This window comes from Epinephelus moara, chromosome 24 (genome assembly GCF_006386435.1).
Source record: "Epinephelus moara isolate mb chromosome 24, YSFRI_EMoa_1.0, whole genome shotgun sequence".
Classification (NCBI taxonomy): domain Eukaryota; kingdom Metazoa; phylum Chordata; class Actinopteri; order Perciformes; family Serranidae; genus Epinephelus; species Epinephelus moara.
In genome coordinates, this window is record NC_065529.1 from 21167305 (window position 1) to 21188816 (window position 21512).

The window sequence follows — 21512 nt, forward strand, 5'->3', positions numbered from 1 at the left end:
TCTTATTGAGCTAATTATTATGTTTTAATGCCTGCCTGGTATATCCTGTCACTCCAGAGAGAAGACACAGTTCGGCCAGCAAGCCAGCCTCCACCTCGCCCTTCCCCGTGTCGGGCAGGAACCGGAGCAGTGGCAGTGGACTTGGGCCTGGGCTGGGCTCGGGGTCTGTAGCTGGAGTGGCGAGTGGAGGCATCCTTAGCCGACCTTCCACCGCTGGATCCAGCTTATCGTCCTCTTCAGCGTCCTCCTCCTCCTCCAATCCCAAACTCCTCAAACCAGCCAAAGAGAAGCTGCCAGGCACTCCGCGAAGAACCCCCTTTACACACTTCAGGACGCCGGACAAGATGTAAGTTCCACAGTGTGACATTTGCAGTGTTGTGTGTTGCTAGGGTTGTTCAATATGTCTGTAAACACCACGACTGGGGCTGAACAATTAATCACTTTACATCAAAATAGTGATTAAACAGAGGGCGTTTAAGTCGATGATGGCTGATTTCACTGGCTGTAATGACAAATGTTTCCTGTTAATTTACTCAGCTGGAGCTAATTGACATAATTCCGTGAGTTCGCCAAGCAACAAAAAGTAAATCTTGGTTGTTGCCTGGTTATTATGCTCCCTGGTGACTGTACATTTACACTCAATCAGAAGTGGAGGAGAAGAAACACCACTCGGCTTCATTTTTAAAGTTTGAAAAAAATGGAGTGAGCTGTTTTAACTGTTCATAAAAGACCAAACAATGCAGCACATAAATGTTCCTTATAGGGATGTCCCAGTCGAGTGTATTCAGCCCAGATTAATGGCCTTTAATATTAGGTATCTACTGATAGAGTCTGATCCACTTATTCTTTTTTTTTTTTTTTACCTAAATGTTGATTTAACTATATTTATACCATGGTCTGGGTGAATATTCAGTTCTGAGTGTCTGTTAATTCCTGAGGTAGGACACCTACCAAGGAGTTCCACTTAAACCGTCTGTTCCTACTCAAGTGATCGAAATGAAGAGTTGTAAATGCAGTGTGCCGTCATTATTGAGAAAAGAAATATATGTTGACACCTGTGCTTTTTTTGAGTCTTTGATAAATGATGGATCATGTTAGATTTATGTTTTGTCCCCCCAGCCCCCTCCATACGTGCACATCTGTCTCTTACCATGCGTTTCTCACCGGCTCCGTGTTTCTAACTCTCAGCTTCCTCCTTGCTGCCCTCTTCATCTCTGTAACCTTCTCTTCCAGCCTCACCCCGGCTGTCAAGGTGGAGAAGATGCATCTGAGGGTGGACTCGTCAGCTAAGCTGGTGCAGGCCCCGTCTGCCCCAGCCACCACCTCATCCTCCTCTACATCCTCCTCTAGCACCACTGTGAGCTCCAACACTACCACCATCACCACCTCCTCTTCCTCCTCTTCCTCATCATCATCATCAGCCCTTAAACCAGGCCTTAACTGTCCCTCCATACCAAAGCCTCCATTACTGGCCCCGGGTCAGATTCCCAACGGCAAGGGCCACCTCTCAGTCCTCTCAGACAAGAAGCAGGACAGCAGCAGCAGTGCCAGTAGCAGACGCCACCTTAACAAGAAAGTGACAGGTCAGTTGGAGGGGAAACGGAGGGAAACTACTGTTCCAATATTTTGTATTGGCAGATCTTATTTGTACAGTATTTTAATACTTACATACTCATACTCTGTTTTTGTTTAAAGACCTCACATCAGAAATCCATTAAAGTTTGCTAGTAAACACCACTTCTAAGAGTTACCAGCTAGAGCGGCTGCCTGTCGTCATTACGTCACACACACATCACCTTGAAAAGCTGAGGCCCAACTCAGCAAGTCACCAGAGCAGGTGATTTGTCACAGTGCATGTAAGTAACAATTTCTTCTCCTGTGCCTTCAGAACGTGAGTTCAATGCAGATATCCACTGTGGCGTTGTGGATATGACAGCTCGGAAACCATGCACAAGATCCCTAACATGCAAGGTAAGTGTTCTCTCTGCTTTGTGCCGTGCACAAAGAATAAAAGGCTGGCAATGTTCTTACTGTCTTATCTTATATTCAGCAAATCTCATTAAAAGACCAAATCATTAAAGGCAAGCTATTTGTTTCTAATTATCCCCACTTAACTATAAAATGTAGAGATACTGCAGCCATTGTGAATATTTTTCTATTTTTCAAAAGACATTACAACATTTTTGGACCCACTTGTGGAAACAATGTCTTAAGCATTGTGTTTTCTATGGCAGCGGCTGACTGACATTTAAGGGCCAACATTTCTAGACACATTCTGTCAACTTACTTGGTGCAGCACTGACTGCAGCACGACATAGTCCTTTGTAGCCTGCAAATGTACATACATAAGTTTCCCCTCATGTTTTAACAATCCTATACAGCACTGGTTATGCAGTGTTAGCAGTTTAATCCATCTGTCCCTTTATAACTTTCAGCATGTGGGAGGTCCTCTCCTGCTGTTTAGTTTGTATTCCTCACAGAATGTGAAGGCTAGCGAGCTAGGTTTATTGGCTTTCACTCGGAAAATGGAAACCTGTTTTCCACATGATGTCACTTTTTATTCATTTTACTTCAACACCTGCTGAGTCATCGGCTGCTCCTGCCTCAGTGTTGTTCGTCCTGCAGTATAGAAAGAAGGGAGTCTAGCTAGGGCTAGCTGCCTCTGTCACTGGTTCAGTTGTGGTGATGGCAAATCATGGCAGAAGTCACAGTAACTGTTGGTAACCTCAGCACTCCATATGCTACAGAGTTTGGAGTAATATATGGCATCACAGAGTAAAGCTAGGATGGCTCAAATCTCAGATGTGACCAAGCAATGGCTCTATTTAACTGCCTTTATGGAGGTTGGAATTAGGAAGATTTTGTGAACAAGTTCAAGAAAAAGGCTGAATAACTTCCTAAAAACAGCTGGGCACTGTGGGTTTTAGTAAAAGTTTCTCAAACAGAAATTAATTGCATTTGTTAAGGACTGTTTTACTACTAAAATATTTGAAACAGGAAAGACGAAAACTATTTTTGATGGACTTGTTGATCTTTGAAAGTGCCTTGACGGCGCTCTCTTTACAGTCATTGTCTCAAAGATGCCCCATATTAGATAAACGGTTGTGGTTGGTCTATCAGATCTCAAGTTGCTGGAAGTCTGTCCAAACCAGAGGGGGACCAGACACAGCTACTGGAGCGAAAAAACAGGAGCTTGCACATTTATGTGGTTCTAACGTGTGCCAAATCCCCAAACATTTTCAGAGATGTAGCTGTCATGTACAAATAAAGAAAAAAAACAAACCCATCTACCAAAAAATAACTGACCTTTCTAATGTCCCACCAGACACATTCCTTAAGCCAGCGGAGGGCGGTGCCAGGGCGGAGGAAGCGCTTTGACACATTGCTGGCAGAGCACAAGAACAGAGCAAGGGAGCGGGAGAAGGAGAGAGAACTCCACCAACCCCATTCCCAGCAAAACCCCTCTCTCAGGGACCCACACCCCTCCTCCCACCTCAATGCTGCCCATGACACCCACCAGGTCGCTCATGGCAACGGCCCCGCCCCAGACGCCACTAAGCCTTTGCCAGTCGGCAAGCCCAAATTTCACAGCCCTGGTCTTCCACGGTAAGTCCTTCTCCAGATCTATTTCTGAATTTAATTTTGTCTTGTATGCATGTATGGAGTGTAGTGACACCCCACATACTGGCCTTCATCACTGAGAGGAGAGGTCAAACAACAGTTACAGTTTTGCATTTGACACACGGTCGCACTATTTTTCTGCCAGACTAAACAGCAGTCACGGAGGTGGTACCCCCGGAGACCCTGCAGTAGTCCACGAGTCACCACACCATGCCCAAACTATCCCCGATGGGTTATCCCGGCCCTCCAGTGACGAGGGAGAGAACGAGGAGCGGGAGGACAGCGCTGACAAACTGGACTGTCACTATTCAGGTTATCACCCTCGACCGGCAGCTGTAAGTGCACCCAGCCATCACTGGAAGAAACTGTACTGTAGATTTTTTGAAAGATAATATGTTTTTTTTAAGTACTATTTGCTCTGTATGATTGATTTGTACTGATAATTGATACCCCCTCTCTGTTCCCAGTACTGTACATTTGGAAGTCGACTGTTTGGGAGAGGCTGTTACTCCTTTGACCGGCGATGGGACCGAGTCCGATGTGCCCTAACCTCAATGATGGATAAGCATGTCAACTCTCAGATGTGGAAGTAAGTCTGTCCTGCTGAGATGTTATTATGACTGAGGGTGGGGCTTAGGGGTGTCAACTCGTTCACAATAATACCAGTATAATTGTTAATATCTGGCAATATTTCGACTTGTTGACATACTGGCGTCAAACTGTTAGCACGGCAACAACAAGCATGGCTGAAAGCAAAACTATTACCAACTCCACGGAGGTTCCAAAAAGAGGAGCAGCTTCAGTCATGTTGAATAAACGGTGTTGTCTGTGGCATTAGGTCCGGGTGTCCCTGTTAGCGAGTTACTGCTCAGAGGGAACTCATTCAGCAGCTCCTCTGGCAGCAGCACAGCATATCGTTATCGGAAAAATACCCTGAAATATTGAAATATTGTGATTATTTTAGGGCCATATAGCCCACCCCCACTAGGGCTGTCATGATGAGGGCAGTATTGCAATACGGCGCTATTCACAAGCCAACTGTAGCGGATGACGAGCAGCCCTCACTACTGTTATGTTCGTCTTTTCTTTATTTCATGGGGGCTTTGTGTACTTACACACTGCTACAAATGCCAACAGCGTGACAAGGCGCTGAGCATCTATTCTGCTATAAGTGCAACTGCTCGTCACTGTCACTTTTTACTCAGCCATCCAGTTGTAGTGGATGAGGGGCGGGACAAATACCACATAGAGCGATCGTCACATCGCTGAACAACAACCACGGAGAAGAAATTAATACTGAACCCACACAGACGGTGGGTCCGTCCTCTCTCCCTACGTGCTTTAGCCTTCCGTTCATCTAGAGCAAATACTCTACCTTTGCTAACATTTTTATTTCTGCGGATGTTCTGTATAATAGTAGTCTCGCCACCAGACAATCAGAGATCTCCGCCTTCTGATAGTCTGGGGACACTCCTTTCTAAAGTGTGTTTAACACACCGGCGAAAACGGCCGGCAACAAAGCAACGCCTCTTGCATTTTTGAAAAGGACACGCCTTCTCGGAAATGTGCGCTCCCCCTTTTCTCGTCCGCAAAGAAACAAACACACAGAGAGCTTGAAAATGGATGCCGAGAGATTTAACTCTGTTTTATCAAACAGTCTTAGCTACAACATGATTGAGCTAACTGGAGTAGTTTCATGTCGTATCCGACAACGGGAGGCTTTTAACAGATGTCCCTGTCAGCTGCAGCCACTGATGCTTTCTAGGCATTGTGATTTCCCAAAACTGAATAAATACCACACATAGCAACACAAAACTGCTTTGCTAGCTCAATCATGTTGTACCTAAGATATCCGCTGGAAAAAATATTTTTTTCACGGACCGTTTAATGAGTTATTACCTGTTACAGACACTGCTAACGATTAAGAAATAATAATGTTTGTTCAGTCATTGTGTTTATAGACTTTACAAACATCGGATTAGTCTAAACGGTGATACAGTGATGTGAAAAATGTGATATATATATATATATATATATATCTAAAAGCTCTGATGGTTTTCTACCCGGAAGTATTTGTAAACAACAAGGCGATTCCCTCTATAGTCCGGCCGGACGGATGAGTCATGGCCTTGTAAAAGATTATGTTTGTTTCTTTTAGTTGGCGAGAATGTGTCGCTGCAAACGCGACAAACATCCACTAACTTTGACGGCGTTTTCTGCAAGCGCGGCTGAGCCATTTTGTACCGCTACACGTGTTTCTAGTGGGACTATGTTTACAAGCACAAGAGTTCAGTGAGCCACCGAAGGACCGCCCTGCAGATTTACTGTTGGTTCTGCAACGTAGGGAGTTTTTTTAAACTCTGAAATTGTATCCGCCCATCTAAACACAAAATTAGGGAGAAAGTCATCAGTCTTTAGTTAAGCAAAGCGTCTAAAGACTGACTTGTGAGTCTAGTATAATAGCAACCAGGCGTAAACAAAGTGTTTGAGCTGAGAAAACCTGCCTTATTGCAGCTCAATGACCTTCTCTGTTCTGCATTTAAAAATGAACAAGTATTAAATGTGTTTCACACTGTGTCATCCTTGTCATTTAAAAGCAACAATTAACCTAATAATAGCTCAACAATAAAGCTTATTTACAAAGCACTAAAATCAGGTTGAATTAAGTAGTTTGCAAAAACAACAAAAAACGGTTTTAATACTACACATCACGCTGTTGAGCCACTCTTAATCACAGCAGGGGAAATTCCCTCGCCATGATGGCCCTAGCTGGGGAACATGATAATTAGCCTCCTTGTCTTTTATTGTCTTGACTTATTAAAAGCTAATGAATGAAATTATTCCTTGTTGCAGGAAAATCCCCTTGGCCTTGGAGAACTCCTCCTCTGTTGCACCTACCCATAGGACAAGCACAAATTCTCACGGTAGCACTCCCTCGTCTGGCTTCCTGGGCCCCCCTGCCACCCTGCCCCAGACTCCTTATAGCCAATCCTACGAGGGCAAGTCCGTGCTCTCCTATGGGACCACCTTAAATGCCCGCAGCTCCCCACAGGGCGGGGCTGAGCACCCGGCCTACGGCATTACGCAGGCCCGACAAGTGTCTTCGTCGCCGCAGATGCCTTCAGCCCACTCGTCCTCATCCTCTTCTTCTTCAGCTCCTTCCCTAGCCTCAGGCCGGGCGCTTAAGTCCCGTTCCTCCAGCAGCAGCACTACCAAGTCGTCGTCATCCTTCAGGCCCAAGGAGATCTCGTCTGGCTCCTCCACACCTGTCATCCCCAACTCCACTGGTGGGGGCAGCAGTGGAGCCAACAGTAATAGTAGCAACACTAGCTTCAGCTCGGGGAAGAAGAGGAAGAACAGCTCTATTCTCTCTTCGTCCCACGGCCCCTCTGAATCCTCCTCTTCTAATGCCAACTACTCTTCTTCCTCCTCCTCTTTCAAGAAGAACTGTGCAAACGTCGGCAGCTCAGGGAGCACCTACCACCATGGCTCATTAGGTCCTTCATCCTCATCATCATTATCTTTCTCCCACAGTGGAGTCCACAGCGTGGGGCTTAACTGTGGCCCCACTGTGCGGACCAACTCACTCAGCCTCAAGGCCGAGCCTTCTGGAGGCTCAGCAGGCGGCTCCTCAGGGCCGCCAGCACGAGGCCCTCCCTCGGGCAGCCCTGCAGAATCCATCAAGCGCATGAGTGTGGTGATGAACAGCAGTGACTCCACCCTTTCCCTGGGACCCTTTGTCCACCACCAGTCCTCATCCTCGTCTGACCACCACACCAACTTCAGCCACCACTCCTCAGATGGGCGCCTGGAGGGCAAGAAGCGCAAAAGTTCTCCTGCCTCCAGCAGCATTAATAGTGGAGGTGGGGGAGGAGGGCTTGGAGGAGGTGGAGGAGGAGGAGGAGGAGGAGGGGGACCAGGACCAGGACCAGGTAGACCCAAAGTGGCCAAGTCACCTGCCATTAATAACATCCATGGGAAGCATGGGCGGAGCATTCCAGGGACGCCAGGGCTACCTAACAACTCCCATTTACATCAGGTGGGTTTTGTACTCTATCAACTAACCAGCTGGTACCCCCTCACACACACACACACACACACACACACACACACACACACACACACACACACACACACACATTCTCACTGACTAACTAATTGGCGCTGCTTACTTATATTATTGTGGCGTATTTGCAAAGGCAGCTGTAGCCAGTATCTCACTATCACTGTCCTTATTTATATTTTAAGAGGCAACAAATTATATCCAGCCACAAAATAGACCAGAAAAGCTGGAAAACAGAATTGACGTACAGAGAGTTGTAGCATTTAGACGATAAACTGCCGCAACTTGTTGCATCAGTGTGAATCGGCAGGTTTTTAGAAGGTTGCAGAGCGGTGCGTTGCTAGTAGTTGCATGTTTCAACTTGTCTCTTTGCAAATCTGTGGTCTGAACTGGCATTCAATCCAGTATTACTAGCAATTTTTGGATCTCTACTAATGTCAAATATGCATGTTTTGGCAGTTTTAGAAAGTTAAACTTCATCTCTTTCAAGCCATTTCTGTTAGACCTAGTTTACATTGAGCTCTATAAATGAAACAGACACATCATTCCAAATATTATACTTAACACACCGTAATAGACTATCTCACATCAGGTAAATTATGAACATGTAGTAACATGCTAGAGAGGTGTTTTGAGCCTTAAAATGTATTAATATGATTTTACAGAATTTTTGCTTTTTATTGTAACAGCCATAAATCATACACCAACAGACAGACTGATAAAGAATACTTATTAATATTTTGGTTGTATGTTATAAAATGGGTCGTGACTTCATGGGCAACATCAAATTTGTGTTCTGACATAAAACCAATTACAAAACAGCACAGATTTACATGTCAAGGTTTTTTTTCTTTGACCATGTGACCTCAGAGGAGCTCTGTAGGTTAAAGGGCGGAGAGAAACTCCCACTCAGCTGTCAGCAAAAAGTGGTGACATAGGTTACAGCCTTGTTGCCGTCCTCTCCAGCACACATGCCAAGTGTTATCTTGGAGGTGGAAGATGACGCCATTTTGTTAATATTAAACCTTTCATTTAACCGGATGAAGACACTTTAATCTAATAATACTGCATTTGTACTCTATGAACACATTTATAGAACCACAGTCACTATGTTACCTGATAGCTGATGTAGTCCCAGTTTGGAGAAGTAGACAGAAGATGCACACTGAGCCTACTGCGGTAGATGTTGCTTTATTTCGGTTGCAAAAGTCACACAGTAACACAAACAAACTAATCCATCAGAGGCAGTAGTAACTAGTGTTCTGCAAGGTAAAGTTACTGTTTTGGTCAAAGGAGTCTCGCTGAACTGAAGTCATTACCGATGCTTTCTTCAAAGCCACCAGACCTCATTGACATAAAGATTAATTTTACCTCACAGCACACAGGAGTTGTCTACGGCTGACTTGATCATTTGTTTGTGTTATTGTGTGACTTTCAGAATCGAACTAACGTGGCATTTAAATGGACCTGCATTTGTATAGCGTGTTTCTAGTCATTCGACCACTCAAAGCGCTCTTCACACTGTGTCACATTTGCCCATTCACACACTGGTGGTTGAGGCTACCATACAAGGTGCCGCCTGCTACTTGTTTTTGTTTTTTTTTTTCCTTTAAAAACACACTCCCACACCGATGGAAGCCTAATCGGGAGCAATTTGGGGTTCAGTATCTTGCTCAAGGAGACTTCAACATGCAGTAGCTGGGGATCAAACCGCTGATCTTCCGATTGGTGGACAACCCGCTCTACCTCTGAGCCACAGTCGCCCCACACAGCAATGCTTGAGTTTATATGTAGCACTTGATATTGTGCAGATGTTTAGTCAGGTCACATGGGAAAAAGGTTTTAGAAAGGTTTGGGAAAATAGCATTTTGATGCTAAATCATAAAAACATTTGTCAAAATGTGAATTCTTGGACTTGGACACAGAGGAAACATAACTGGAAAGCTACAGAATGATATAAAAACCTTAAAAAATATATAATAATAATAATAATTATTATTATTATTTAGCCACCCTTTAAGCTTTTTCTACCAGGATAACTCAGACATCAACTCAGACTCAGACACTGAAGTACAAAAAGATGAATTGATTAGATGACTTAACCATTTTGACATTGATTATTTTTTCTCCTTCCAGCCAAAGGCTCGTCCCTGACAGCGGTGTCCGGCTTCTGTGTATGGAACCGGCAGGCGGACGGGGAATAGCCCGGAGCAGTCCGCACGCTGCTCTGGACTGCACGAGGCCTTCTAAAATCAAACCCACATTACTCTCAGCTTCCCACAATCCTCAGGGTGGAGATGATCTGGACTGCCCAGTGAAGTCAATGTGGTCCTTACTATTTCTCCCAAAGCCATGTGTGTGTGTGTGTGTGTGTGAGTGTGCGTGTGTGTGTGTGTGTGTGCGTGTAGGGGGTGCGATGGCACTGTGTGCACAGCGTGGAGTGCCAGGGGTCTAATGAGCGAGCCAAGGACCCCCCCACGCAAGTGTTGTCCCAGTATTCTGGAAGGTCTTCCTGACTGAAGTAGGAGGAACAATAGCAACAGCCATGGGTCTCTTGAGCTGCGGTTCAAAGCTCATCGGGTTCAGGTTAAGGGCTGCCGTCATGACGCTGAGCAGCTGGGGACACAACAAGTCAATCTCTTCCGTGTTTGTTAAAAGAATGAGTGTGCGAATGCGTGTGTGTGTGTGTGTGTGTGTGTGTGTGTGTGTATACGAGTACTTTTCTCATGTCAGATTCTGCTGGACTACTGGAATTTCCAACTTAATTACACCCCCAGCGCCTGATCTCAGAAGCCTTGGACGGAGAGCAGGAGGAGCAGCAAACTGTTACTTGCAACACCTTAAACAACACACAATCACCTTGTCTCACTTCTCGTCAGTATGACTCTCTCTGGCGACACGTCTGAGTGACCTCGGGTTACACGCAGCAGCCCGGGAGGAGCCCGTAGGGACGATCTGGTCAATTCTTTTATTACCCAGAATAATTATGCAAGTGTTACCTTTTTATGATTTCTTATGAGCTTTTTACACTGAACTACAAAGAGTCTTTGTAGACGTGGTGAAGACAAGTTGTGCTTTCAAATGTGAAAAGGACGCCTGATGTGCCCATTCGATTGAATCCTTTGTCAGAGAGATAACTCGGTCCTGAGGACACCTGTTAATTTTCTGAATCTTTTCATTGTGCAAAACGATCGCCACAGTAGACCTACCCCCAACTGTGAACAGCACTAAATAACTACTTTCTCCACAGGCACTGCTTAGTTGTCCACAAGGCTAGCCAAAAGCTGCTATCAGCTTTGCCAACTACTTTTTTTTTTTTTTAAACTAAAAGGTGGGCAGTCTTGCTCATGAAGCGGTGATGGTGCATTGCCTGTGTGGATATGAAGAAAATCTGTGCAAACTCGTGTTGTTATCGCCACAACTTACCTACTTTTTACCCACGCAGCTGTGTGGAATCCGCAGCCGTTGTGGGCAGATGTGAATTGTAATGTTTATTTTTCCTACATAGGGAATCAGGTATGGTACGTCTTAACTGGAGCAAACTTTTATGCACGTCACCTGTCTTCTGTGGGTTCGATTGTCCCGCCTGTGTGTAACCACTACCCAAGCTCTGGATGTTACAGTTTCAATGCCTCACCAGTAACACTATGTTGGTGCGTGTTGAAGAAAGATTTGTTGCAGTAGAACGTATAACCAGGCATTATACTCTATTCCTTTGTCAAAAATGGAGTCTTAAATCAGGCAATACTTGCCCATCTCGTCGGGATGTTAGCTTATTTCGAGCGGGTTTTATAGTGCGAGATTCATGGAGATGGCTTCACGGGACTTTATTTAAACTTTTGGCAACACCTGTTGATTTATGGAACCGCCACTGATGTCAGTGTGGAAAAGTAGAGGAGACAATTTTTAAAAAACAATTTTTAATTTAGCTTTTTTTCCCCCTCGTAGCCTAAGTATCAAACAAGTATTGAAGTATCCCTATTTGAGAATACATATTTTGTTAAATTGTACATAGTGAAATATGTATTTTTGCACAGGCATTTTTCGTGCACGCTGAATTTTTTGGTACAATTTTAAAAGAAAAGTTGTTATTTATTTAGTAAAAAAAAAAAACTTTTAAAAAAAGATGAGAAGTCAGAGAACTTGATTATTTGAAGTGGTTCACTGCCAAGTCTATATAATGCAATACGCCTACATGTAGAAGCCGAAGCATCTCATGAATCATGTACGGAGATCCTTTGAGGAACAAAAGGGTGAAGTGTTGCCACTGTAGCATGCGTCTGTATGACAGAGGATACCTTTATTCACTTTTCAAGGTCTCAATCACATGTGCTTTTACAAGACGTTTTATGTTGCCTATGAATCAACACAGAAAAAGTTACTCTATGACCCAATTAGCCTGTGATTTTGAAACGTCCTGCAGGCTTGAAGCTGTGCCCGCCATCTAACCCGGTTTCCACGGACTCTTCAGTCGCACACTTTGTAGACCTTAAACACATTTCACGATTCAAACGCTTACGTTTGTTTTTATAAAAGGCTGAAGGGACCTTAAGCAATCATTGCAAGGAAGAGGAACACTTCAAACAGTCCAACTGCTTGCATCATCGTTGCCAAACAAGTAATTTGAATCACAGCTTTTAACGAAATAGTTTCGCAGCTTTTAAAAGAAATATCAAATTAAGAAAGTGCCTGAATTTGTTTCACCCTGACTGTTTGAGGACAGTATTCTTTGGGTTGTTTTACCTTACTTGAATGTTCAAAGTGTTTGAGTTTGCTTTTAAATCTGCCTATGAACCCTAAATATGGTAAAACCTGAGCTTGTCAGCTACCCAGTATGAAACACTTTAGTGTTGTTTGTTTTTTTTGGGGTGGGGAGGGTATCTGAGTTTTCCAACCAAGATGTTGAGATTTTCTGTTAGCCTCAGAGTGTGGCTTAAGCCCCCTCTGGTTTACTGGGATTTTTATGTCAAAACAAAACAAAAAAAAACCTTTCAATCAAGTGTTTTGTTTACCCTCAAACTCGACTGACATCTTGACATTTGTTCCCAGTAAATGGGAACATTTTTTTATTAGCACCATAGACTTGGAATGTGAACGTGAGAGAGGATACAGCTCGTGTTTGGGAGGGAAAAATGAATCCACCATTCATACTATGTAAAAGCGTGTATAGATTTTTTTTTTGTATACATTATCAGAATCATTTTCAGCTGGACTTATGTATTGGCTGCTATGTAATTCATGAACAAAACATAGGTTAGAATTAATATTTAAAGAAAAAAAGATTGTATAGTATATTTGTTTTGTAACAAGTTTCTGTAAATAAAATAATTTATACTGCTATTTATATGAAACGATGTCTCTGCCTCTTTCCTAAAATACAAAAAAAACAGCCTGGAGAAATGCAACAGTTAAACAAATTTTATTATATACACAATATAAGAGTCACTTTGTCAGACAAACTACTGGTTCGGGTATACCAAGAAGAAGAATGCAAGCTTCCCTTGCGTGAAAATGTGGCCACCGTGGTTACATGTTGATCACTCTCGACAACTTCTGGACTCTGTTCAGCAGCAAATCTCCCTTCTTGATGGTCTCTTGGTACTGCCAGTTTTTGCTATCAGGTCTGGAAACAAGAACGGGAAGAGATTTAGAGTTCTGCCCAAGGTATTTCTGAAGTACTGAGGCTTGAGGAGTAGTGATATTACCTATTGGTTTCCACAATCTCATTCACTTTATCAATTTTACAGTGGAGACGGCCAGCAGCGATGAATCGGGACAGTTCCCTGAGGACAGAGGAGATAAAGCTTAGTTAATCAGAAGTCAGTGATAACATGACGTTTGCCTGAAATATTAACCTGAGCACATGGTGGACCTATAATAACAGGAATAGTTGAACGTTATATAATATGCTTATTCACGAGTAAGATGATAAGATCATTCATAAAATGTTAGTAAATCTTTGGGTAGATTTGCACATAAAAAACTTTGGTACTAAAAACCTACTCCGGATTCATGAACCGCCGCGGAAAACTCATTTGATCATAGGCACGTGCGCATGTTTGTGATGCCAATCAATCGTGAATTGACAGCGCGCTCCCGTTTGTCAATGCAACTGGCCGTAGCATCTCTGATGCAGAGGGGGAGAGCGTTGGTTTATTTATTCAGAGAACAGCGTTTTCCAGTTTTGATTAAAGTCAACTTGAATAACTTATTCACGTTTTTAAGAGACCTTATCTGAAGCTCAAATCTGCTAAATGCCAACTAATTTAACTAATGTATTACATTTCTAATATTTCGTCATGTTTAACCTTTAAATGTTTCAAAGACATCTGCGTATTGTGAACGTAACAGCACAATGCAAAATAAAACTTATTTCTAATTATGACAAGAAACATTTATGTGCAATATCTTATTTACACGAGCACTACGAGCAGTCAGAAGCATGTGTAGATTTTGTTGGTGCCTACGAAGACATCGGAGCTACTTATATTTTCGTGAATGAGACCCAATGTGTTTTAGCACTACTTAGTTGTGCAAGTTTTCCAGTATAATGATGTTCAATTTGGGAATATATCAGCAGTCAGGGAAAAGTCATTTGAAAATCTGCAGGGAAGTCTGATGTTAGCTTTGTTTGCAGCTGTGCCAGCAAATAGCAAAAATATAAGAGCATCTTTGTAAATTGATGATCACAAAAAAATAGAAAATCATCTCTGTTTGAAGTTACAGTTGAGCATGAATTCTCCTGGAGGTTTAAATTTGGGGTTGAGGCAAAGATTAGGTTAATAAACATCTTTTTAGGTTATGGTTTTGCTAGCTTAGGAAAAAAGCGACAAGGAAACCCAATGCTAGCCGACGAGAATGCGCATCAGGCACATGACACTGACGCAGGACGTAAGACACAGCCCCCATGGTGAAATACAAAGTTTTAAGGGAGTCAGGCGAAGCTACAGTCAGCAGCTTGTTAGCTAAGCTTAGCATAAAGACTGGAAATGTCCTTAAATGTTCCCAGGTAGCTTTAATAAAAACATGTCATAGTCACTGGTTCCATTTTGTTGAGACTCTATGCTGTTTTCTTTGTTTAGCTTTGACAATCCCTTCATAGAATTGGCCACTAACTCTAGCACTGAGTTTCCAACCTAAAGCTCAAAAATGCCAAAACAAAAAAATATCACTTCACAAGATTTTTCTGGCAGAATTATGTACATGAACTCCAACATCACCCTGCTCTAAAATCGAAACTAGACTAGACTTAACTAGAACTCAAATGTCTGCAGTGACACTGAGGCTCAACCGATGTACAAGATACATCTGTTAAGCTGTCTCCAGAGGATGTGGCAAATGGACATGGTGTACAGGAACTCACTGGTCGATGAACTCTGTGCTGACACCGAAGGCCTCAGCCATGTAGCCCAGGGTAAGGGAGCGGTAGGACTCTAGCAGCTGGCTGTAGGCCTGGATCCTCATCTCCCTCACGTAGTAGCGGTAGTGAGGTGCAAAGAGCCAGTCCTTCTTCATCTCCTGCTCCACCATGGCTGTGGCACGAAGAGAGCAAAGTTTCACAGTCGTTATCGGAGTCTCACAGTGTGGCACAGGAGGTAAAATACAGTAGCATGGAACACACATAAAGCCTATTCTGATTAAGAAACATTGTATCATTAATAAACAGCACACTGGGAAGAACTGTATGTGTTTGAAGTGATCAACAGCCAAACAACCAACAACACAAGTGACCAGATGAAGTGTTAGGTTCGTCAGTTTTTTAGTGTTTTTGGGTCAGTAAAAGAAACGGCTTCCTCACCCAGAGACTGGAAGAAGACAGAGTAACTGCACTCGTAGAGGGAGAAGAGATACTGGCGAACAGAAGGCAGACTGTGCAGCACCTCCAAGATCTCTGCGCCCTTTATTACCTAAAAAGAAGCACATTTTATTGTAGTCACACTGCCAACATATGCATCACGTCTGTAAATATGTCATGCCAGCACCGTGATCTCAGTCTCCTACCTTTTCACGGAGGTCAGGCCTTTTGAGGGCGATCATGCACACGTAGACTGTGTAGGTGACGAAGGTCTTGTAGTCCATGAGCTCGTAGGAGGTGAAGGTGGACACTGTGTCGAGGAAGAGCTCGGCAGCTTGCTTGAAGTCCCTGATGGCAACGCAGTACAGGCCCTGGTAGACCTTCAGGCGATTCCTCCTGTCCCAGTCTCCACCCTCCTCAATGAGGCTGCGGACAAAAGAGGTACACAGAGAGATGAGCACTGAAAACATTACAGAGAGTGTTAGTGGAGATATTTGAGAACAAACATATCGGTGCATTTACCTCTTGGCTTTCTCTGAGTTGCGTGTGATGAGGTCGCTATCCATGTAGAAGAGTCCGATCCTCAGCAGGTAGAAGACGATGTCTAGTCTGTGACCCAGAGCCACTGTCTTGTCATAGGTCTTCCTGAAGGCTGTTAGGGCGCCCTCCTGTGGAGACACAAGACAGAAGCAGGCACTGTAAATTAATCTGCTACTGCAGATTTGTGCAACAACTTAGGCGGTCAAATATAACCATTTCACTGGAGGGTCAGTCGCAGCCTCAATGTAACATTTAAGCCTAGTTATTATAATCCTTGTGTGTCCTGCCGACTGATGTGCTTCAGTTTCTTTCTGAAATTTAATAATCATTTTAGTATTTTTTTAAAGCCAAAAAATCCAACATTTGCTGTTTTTGTGCTTTTGTGTGACAATTTGATGCTTTTCTTTGTCATACATGATAATAACCTCAATAGTTTTTGATTTTTAGACTGCTGGTCAGATAAAATGTACAATTTGAAGACGTCACCTGGGAAATAACAGAAAATGTTGCTCTATTTTCAGACATTCTATATATAAAACCATTCATCAATTAATTAGTAAAATAATGGGCAGATTAATCAATAATGAAAGGAATACATAATTGCTGCTCTAAAAATATGTTTAGTTGATTTAAGTGTGCAAACAATACATAAGAAATGTAACAGAAGTCATCGACCGGTAATCATGCTGGAGAGTGCTTGGATCTTAGCTCTGACACAAAGCAGTATTGATTTGGAAAAACATCAGTGAGTGATATGTTATTTAAAAATAAACTTGGCATTACCATGGTGAAGTGTTCGTGATATTAACTGGCACAAATACCAACATCAGATAAATGTAATATCTGAAAAGTGTATGAGTTTACCAACATTATAAGTGAGCATCCTTAGTGGATAATGTTGTTTAGTGTTATGAATTATGTCCATTATCTAATCAAGATAGAAATGTGTCGGTGCTAAGGAGACACCTGACACATTAGGTTTGTCTTAAAGGGAGTTTTTTCTCTATACTGTCACCACAGTGCTCGCTCTTGGTGATTGTTGGGTCTTTGTAAATTAAAGGAGTATGGTCTAGACCTGCTCTATATGATAACTGTCTGAAGATTAGGGCTGCAACGATTAGTCGACTAATCGATGACTAATCGACTATTAAAATAATCGGTGACTATTTTAGTAGTTGACTAATCGGTTTGAGTCATTCTTTTTTTTTTTTTGGGCATTTTAGCCTTTAATCGACAGGACAGACAAGTGTGAAGGGGGGAGGGAGGGGGGAGCGACATGCAGGAAATGGCCACAGGCTAGAGTTGAACCCGGGCCCCTGCGGCAGCAGCCTTGTACATGGGGCGCCTGCTCTACCACTAAGCCACCGACGCCCCGGTTTGAGTCATTCTTCATAGAAAAGTACTATAAAAGTGCCCCAAATTACTCTTATTGCAGCTTCTTACGTTGAAATATTGGCAGCTTTACACACTGTCCCATGACGGTGAACTAAAACCCTTTGGCGTGAGTACGAAACAAGACATTAGATGACATTATTTTGGGGTTTGGGAGAGACAGGCCAACATTTTTCAACATTTTAACACATTTTCGATAAAATGATTAGTCGACTAATCGAAGAAATAATTGACAGATTAGTCAACAATGAAAATAATTGTTAGTTGCAGCCCTACTCAAGATAACTTAAATGATTTTACACTATATAAATAAAACTGACCTAAACATGTATCTTTTCAGTTCTGGTACTACAATGTACTTGTCACAATGCAAAGATTATAACCTACTACAAAATGTGATGACACTAAAACTCTTACTGCTTAAAAAAAAATGAAAGGCAGCAATATAGGTTTTTAAAGAAAGAAAAACAGTTCAGTCCTTCAGATAACTAAAAATAATTTAGTCTGACTTTATGGCTTATTGGTTACTGACCTGGCACACACACACACTCTACATGCACACTAAATGACCAATCAGTTATTCTCAGTATGGTGCAGAGATAAAGACAAAAGAAACATCATCACCTTTCCCAGATTAACAGATGATGACCTCTAAAATTAACCCTATTTTATTATTTATATCAACACGGCCATGAAGTTTAGCCTGGATTTGCTGATGAGTATCACTGTGTCATGTGTAAAAGCTGCAGTATTGAGCAGTTGTCTATCCTTCTCATATGTCTCTCATAAAGGTCCAGTGTGTAGGATATAGGAGCATCTACTGGCAGAAATTGAATATAATATTCATAACCATGTTTTTATCCATTTATAATTACATGCAAATAAGAACTGTTGTGTTTTTGTTACCTCAGAATGAGCTGTTTATATCTACATATGAAGTGGATCCTCTATCACAGAGTTTGACATATTGTTGTATGCTTGCTCAGAACAGACAAATAGAACCCTGGCTCTAGATAGGGCCATTCGCGTTTTCACATCGGTCACTGTAGTTCTCTTACACGCTTGGTACATGGGAAAAATTTCAGTTCAGCAACCCCATTGCCAGACGCCACTAAATCAGGGGTAAGCAACCTGCGGCTCAGGAGCCACATGTGGCTCTTTAACCCTTCTCCAGTGGCTCCCCTTTATCATTGCTGTAGCCCTGAAGTGATTATTACATTTTCCAACTGTATAAATGTGTAGCCTATACACTGAATTTAAAAACTGTTTTAACTTCTCATTAAATATGTGCGTTATACATCTATGGCCTGGTGCCTTTTCCTACAATCTGCCAAATCTCAATGGCGATGGTAGGTCTTGAGTCTCTAGCTATTGATCCCAAATCCAAAAATGAAAAATCTTGGAGGAAAATAGAGAATTTCATAGTGAGTGGGCAGGTTTGTTTGCTTTCACCGTTAACACTGCAAACGTGTAAGTACCAAACAGTCATACAAAGCCCATGGCAGAGCAGCTACTTTGTTGTTAAACATACATGAATGCTCATTTAGAGCTATTAGGAATAATTATAAGCTAATTTAGATTAATAGGCTGTGTTGCCATCACTATAAAGCATAAATGTATATTGCTGCTCCAGACATATTTTTCCTCTGATAGTAAAGGTTGCTGACCCCTGCACTAAATCCTATAAATAGTGATTTGCTACACTAACTTAAAAGCTATTTAATACATAAAGCATATATAAAGCAATTGTTTGTTTTCTACTGAATCCTATGTCACTGCATGCTGTGTTTCAGTGGTCTGAAGACAAAAAATGTTGCCTACAGGCCGATTTCTATTAGTCACTTACAGGGTTGGAAAGTAGCACCAGCCACTGCTGGTAAAATAAACATGTGGCTGCTAGATTTGCTTTACTTACCAGCAAAAAAACAATAGTAATCTATTGAGTGGCTGGTAGAATTTGAAAGCCACCAGGCACAGTGGCAGGTGGACATTGAAGTTAATTTCCAACACTGGTCACTTCATTAAGACACATCAATGATACCTGCCAAACTGTCAGAGTAGACAGACATACTTCATTAAAAAAAACTCTCCCACGGGTGGCCAGTGTTAATTTTCACACTCTACAGGACATTATACCAAAGAAAGCATATGCACAGATGCTTTGAGTGTGGACTGAGGAGGACTTACCTTGTCTCCAATTCTGATGAGATATTCAGCTTTGGCCATCATGGCGTCCCGTATCTCGCTCTCTCCCAGGTTCTTCTCTGCATCCTCCAGCACATCATCCAGGCGCTTCAGCTCCTCCTCATTAGCCTTCTTCATCTTACTCAACAGGTCACTGTCCAGCTGCCACTTCAGGTCCTTACACAGACCCTCATAGTACGGTGCCATGTCTGGAGCAAAGAGAAACAACGATAGTTTAATCTGAAGACTATGACAGCCATTAGTCAAAAGTTTTTTCCTCTCACGTTTACGACACAGTGACGTTTTAGGTTGATGTTTCTGCAAAAAAAAAAATTACGTTACAGATTTTTATTTTAGATTTGTGCCTCTTTCATTTCATCCCATTCAAGTTTTAGTGGGATGCCATATAAATAAAGCAGAACTTGAAAGTATGAAACAATATAACATAGTAATACTGCACAAAGTTTGACACACAACCCCTCATCAGCTTGTTGGTAGGATAGCTGACGCTTGCTGATAGCATTAGCTAGTATGCTAACTCATTGAGCTGAACGTCGTGTTTAATAGGGATGCTTTTAGGGAATTTGTTAGTATTTAGGAAATAATTATCCACCAAGTGCAACACGTAAGTAACGTTAAGCACAATAATGTCAGCACCATGTTTATAATGTCTTGGCTTTAGAGGCTACCGTTACAAGTCACAGAGCACAGCGATATGCTAACTCACTGTTAGCTTTGATAGCGTCCATCAGCTCGGTCTTCACTTTAGCATCCTGTCGGTGACCGTCCATCGTGAGCAGGAACTTGAGCTGTGCTATCCTCAGGTCAGGGTTCTTGGGCAGACCCTCCTCCTCCAGGTTTTCCAGCGGCATTTTTGGTACAAAAAAATAGAAACTAAGACACGAGCTGAGGTCTTCCTTTGTGGAGCTAACGTTAGTCAGCGATGACTACGGGAAACACTGGACTGTGTTGCTTCCGCCGGAGCGTCAGTCAGTGAGGGAGGAAAGAGCGGAGCACAGCCTGACAGTTAATGACAGAGTTATTGTTTACTGCCCCCTGCTGGGGAAGAGTCTGAACAACACCCCAGGCCAAAGTCAATACTGCACTCTTATTGTCTGTAGATGTGTGTATTGGGCTATTTACTCACCTTTGTTATATTTCCTGCTGCTTTTGCAAACATTTCCAAACATTGTTTTGTTTTGTTTCCTCCCTAAGGTTCACTTTTTGAGCAGCATGTATGCACTGCTCATCATGATCAGTGGTTAGCATTGTTTCTTTCAAATTGTGTTTGCATTTTGAAAGTTTGTTCCTTCTCCTCATGTGTGCATGTGTCTACTGTTCAAAGACATACAGGCCAGGTCTAAACTCTGAATGATAAATTCCCATAGGTGCCAGTATGAATGTCTGTTTCTTCACCAGTGTGTGCTGGGATACACTTCAGCCCTCCATGTGACCCTCAATGGTTAGAGCAGGTTTTAAAGTAAAGACAGAAAAACACATCTAAAACCTAATTTGAAAAAAGTAGAGTCCGAAAAGAACAGTCACAAGTAGTGTTATATTAACAATGTACCATCAGTGATCTGAAATATGCACTTTTAACATTTTGCATTAATGGTTCTCAAACTGTGGGGTGGGACCCCCTGAAGGGGCATAGAGCCAATGCAGGTGGGGCATGGATGGCCAGGGGAAAGATACGGAGTGAAACAAAGTTGAATGAATATGTTTTATGTTTAATTAAAAAAAGCCATGAGGGCCCCTCAGCTTTGGGAAGTCTTGCCTGATGAGATAAGGCTGGCAGGATCAATGAACTCTTTTAAATCATTTCTTAAAACTCATTTTTATAGACTTTTTAAAAAAAAATATGATATCATCTTTTGATTTATTTGGTGATTCTGTCTTAATCCCCCTTCTTCCTCT

At 42.5% G+C, this 21512-nt stretch overlaps 2 protein-coding genes across 2 annotated transcripts in view; one reads left to right on the forward strand and one right to left on the reverse strand.

The window, feature by feature from the left end:
* The window catches only part of LOC126385686 (ataxin-7), a 36052-nt gene extending 23041 nt beyond the window's left edge, over nucleotides 1-13011 (forward strand). Inside the window, exons 6-13 of the mRNA XM_050037555.1 lie at nucleotides 58-346; nucleotides 1234-1583; nucleotides 1889-1971; nucleotides 3326-3606; nucleotides 3767-3956; nucleotides 4089-4210; nucleotides 6475-7660; nucleotides 9821-13011. Of these exons, the coding sequence (XP_049893512.1) occupies nucleotides 58-346; nucleotides 1234-1583; nucleotides 1889-1971; nucleotides 3326-3606; nucleotides 3767-3956; nucleotides 4089-4210; nucleotides 6475-7660; nucleotides 9821-9838 (2519 nt within the window). The 3' untranslated portion in view covers nucleotides 9839-13011. The remainder of the gene's footprint in view (nucleotides 1-57; nucleotides 347-1233; nucleotides 1584-1888; nucleotides 1972-3325; nucleotides 3607-3766; nucleotides 3957-4088; nucleotides 4211-6474; nucleotides 7661-9820) is intronic.
* A 76-nt stretch (nucleotides 13012-13087) lies between these two features.
* On the reverse strand, nucleotides 13088-20579 carry psmd6 (proteasome 26S subunit, non-ATPase 6). Its single transcript, XM_050037556.1, has 8 exons — nucleotides 20323-20579; nucleotides 19599-19804; nucleotides 16002-16147; nucleotides 15686-15905; nucleotides 15483-15591; nucleotides 15048-15216; nucleotides 13390-13467; nucleotides 13088-13307 (listed from the first exon to the last, which is right to left on the reverse strand). Exons 1-8 carry the CDS (start codon nucleotides 20465-20467, stop codon nucleotides 13211-13213), a joined length of 1170 nt encoding a protein of 389 aa, XP_049893513.1. The 5' UTR covers nucleotides 20468-20579; the 3' UTR covers nucleotides 13088-13210.
* Between the last annotated feature and the right edge of the window lie 933 nt (nucleotides 20580-21512).

Excerpts from the sequence above, each read along its gene's own strand:
- psmd6 (XM_050037556.1), bottom strand. The coding sequence starts at position 20,467 with ATGCCGCTGGAAAACCTGGAGGAGGAGGGTCTGCCCAAGAACCCTGAC. Across the intron at positions 15,906-16,001 it reads AACTCAGAGAAAGCCAAGAG|CCTCATTGAGGAGGGTGGAG; the intron begins GTAAATGCACCG and ends TTTTGTCCGCAG. Across the intron at positions 13,308-13,389 it reads GAGATTGTGGAAACCAATAG|ACCTGATAGCAAAAACTGGC; the intron begins GTAATATCACTA and ends TCTTGTTTCCAG.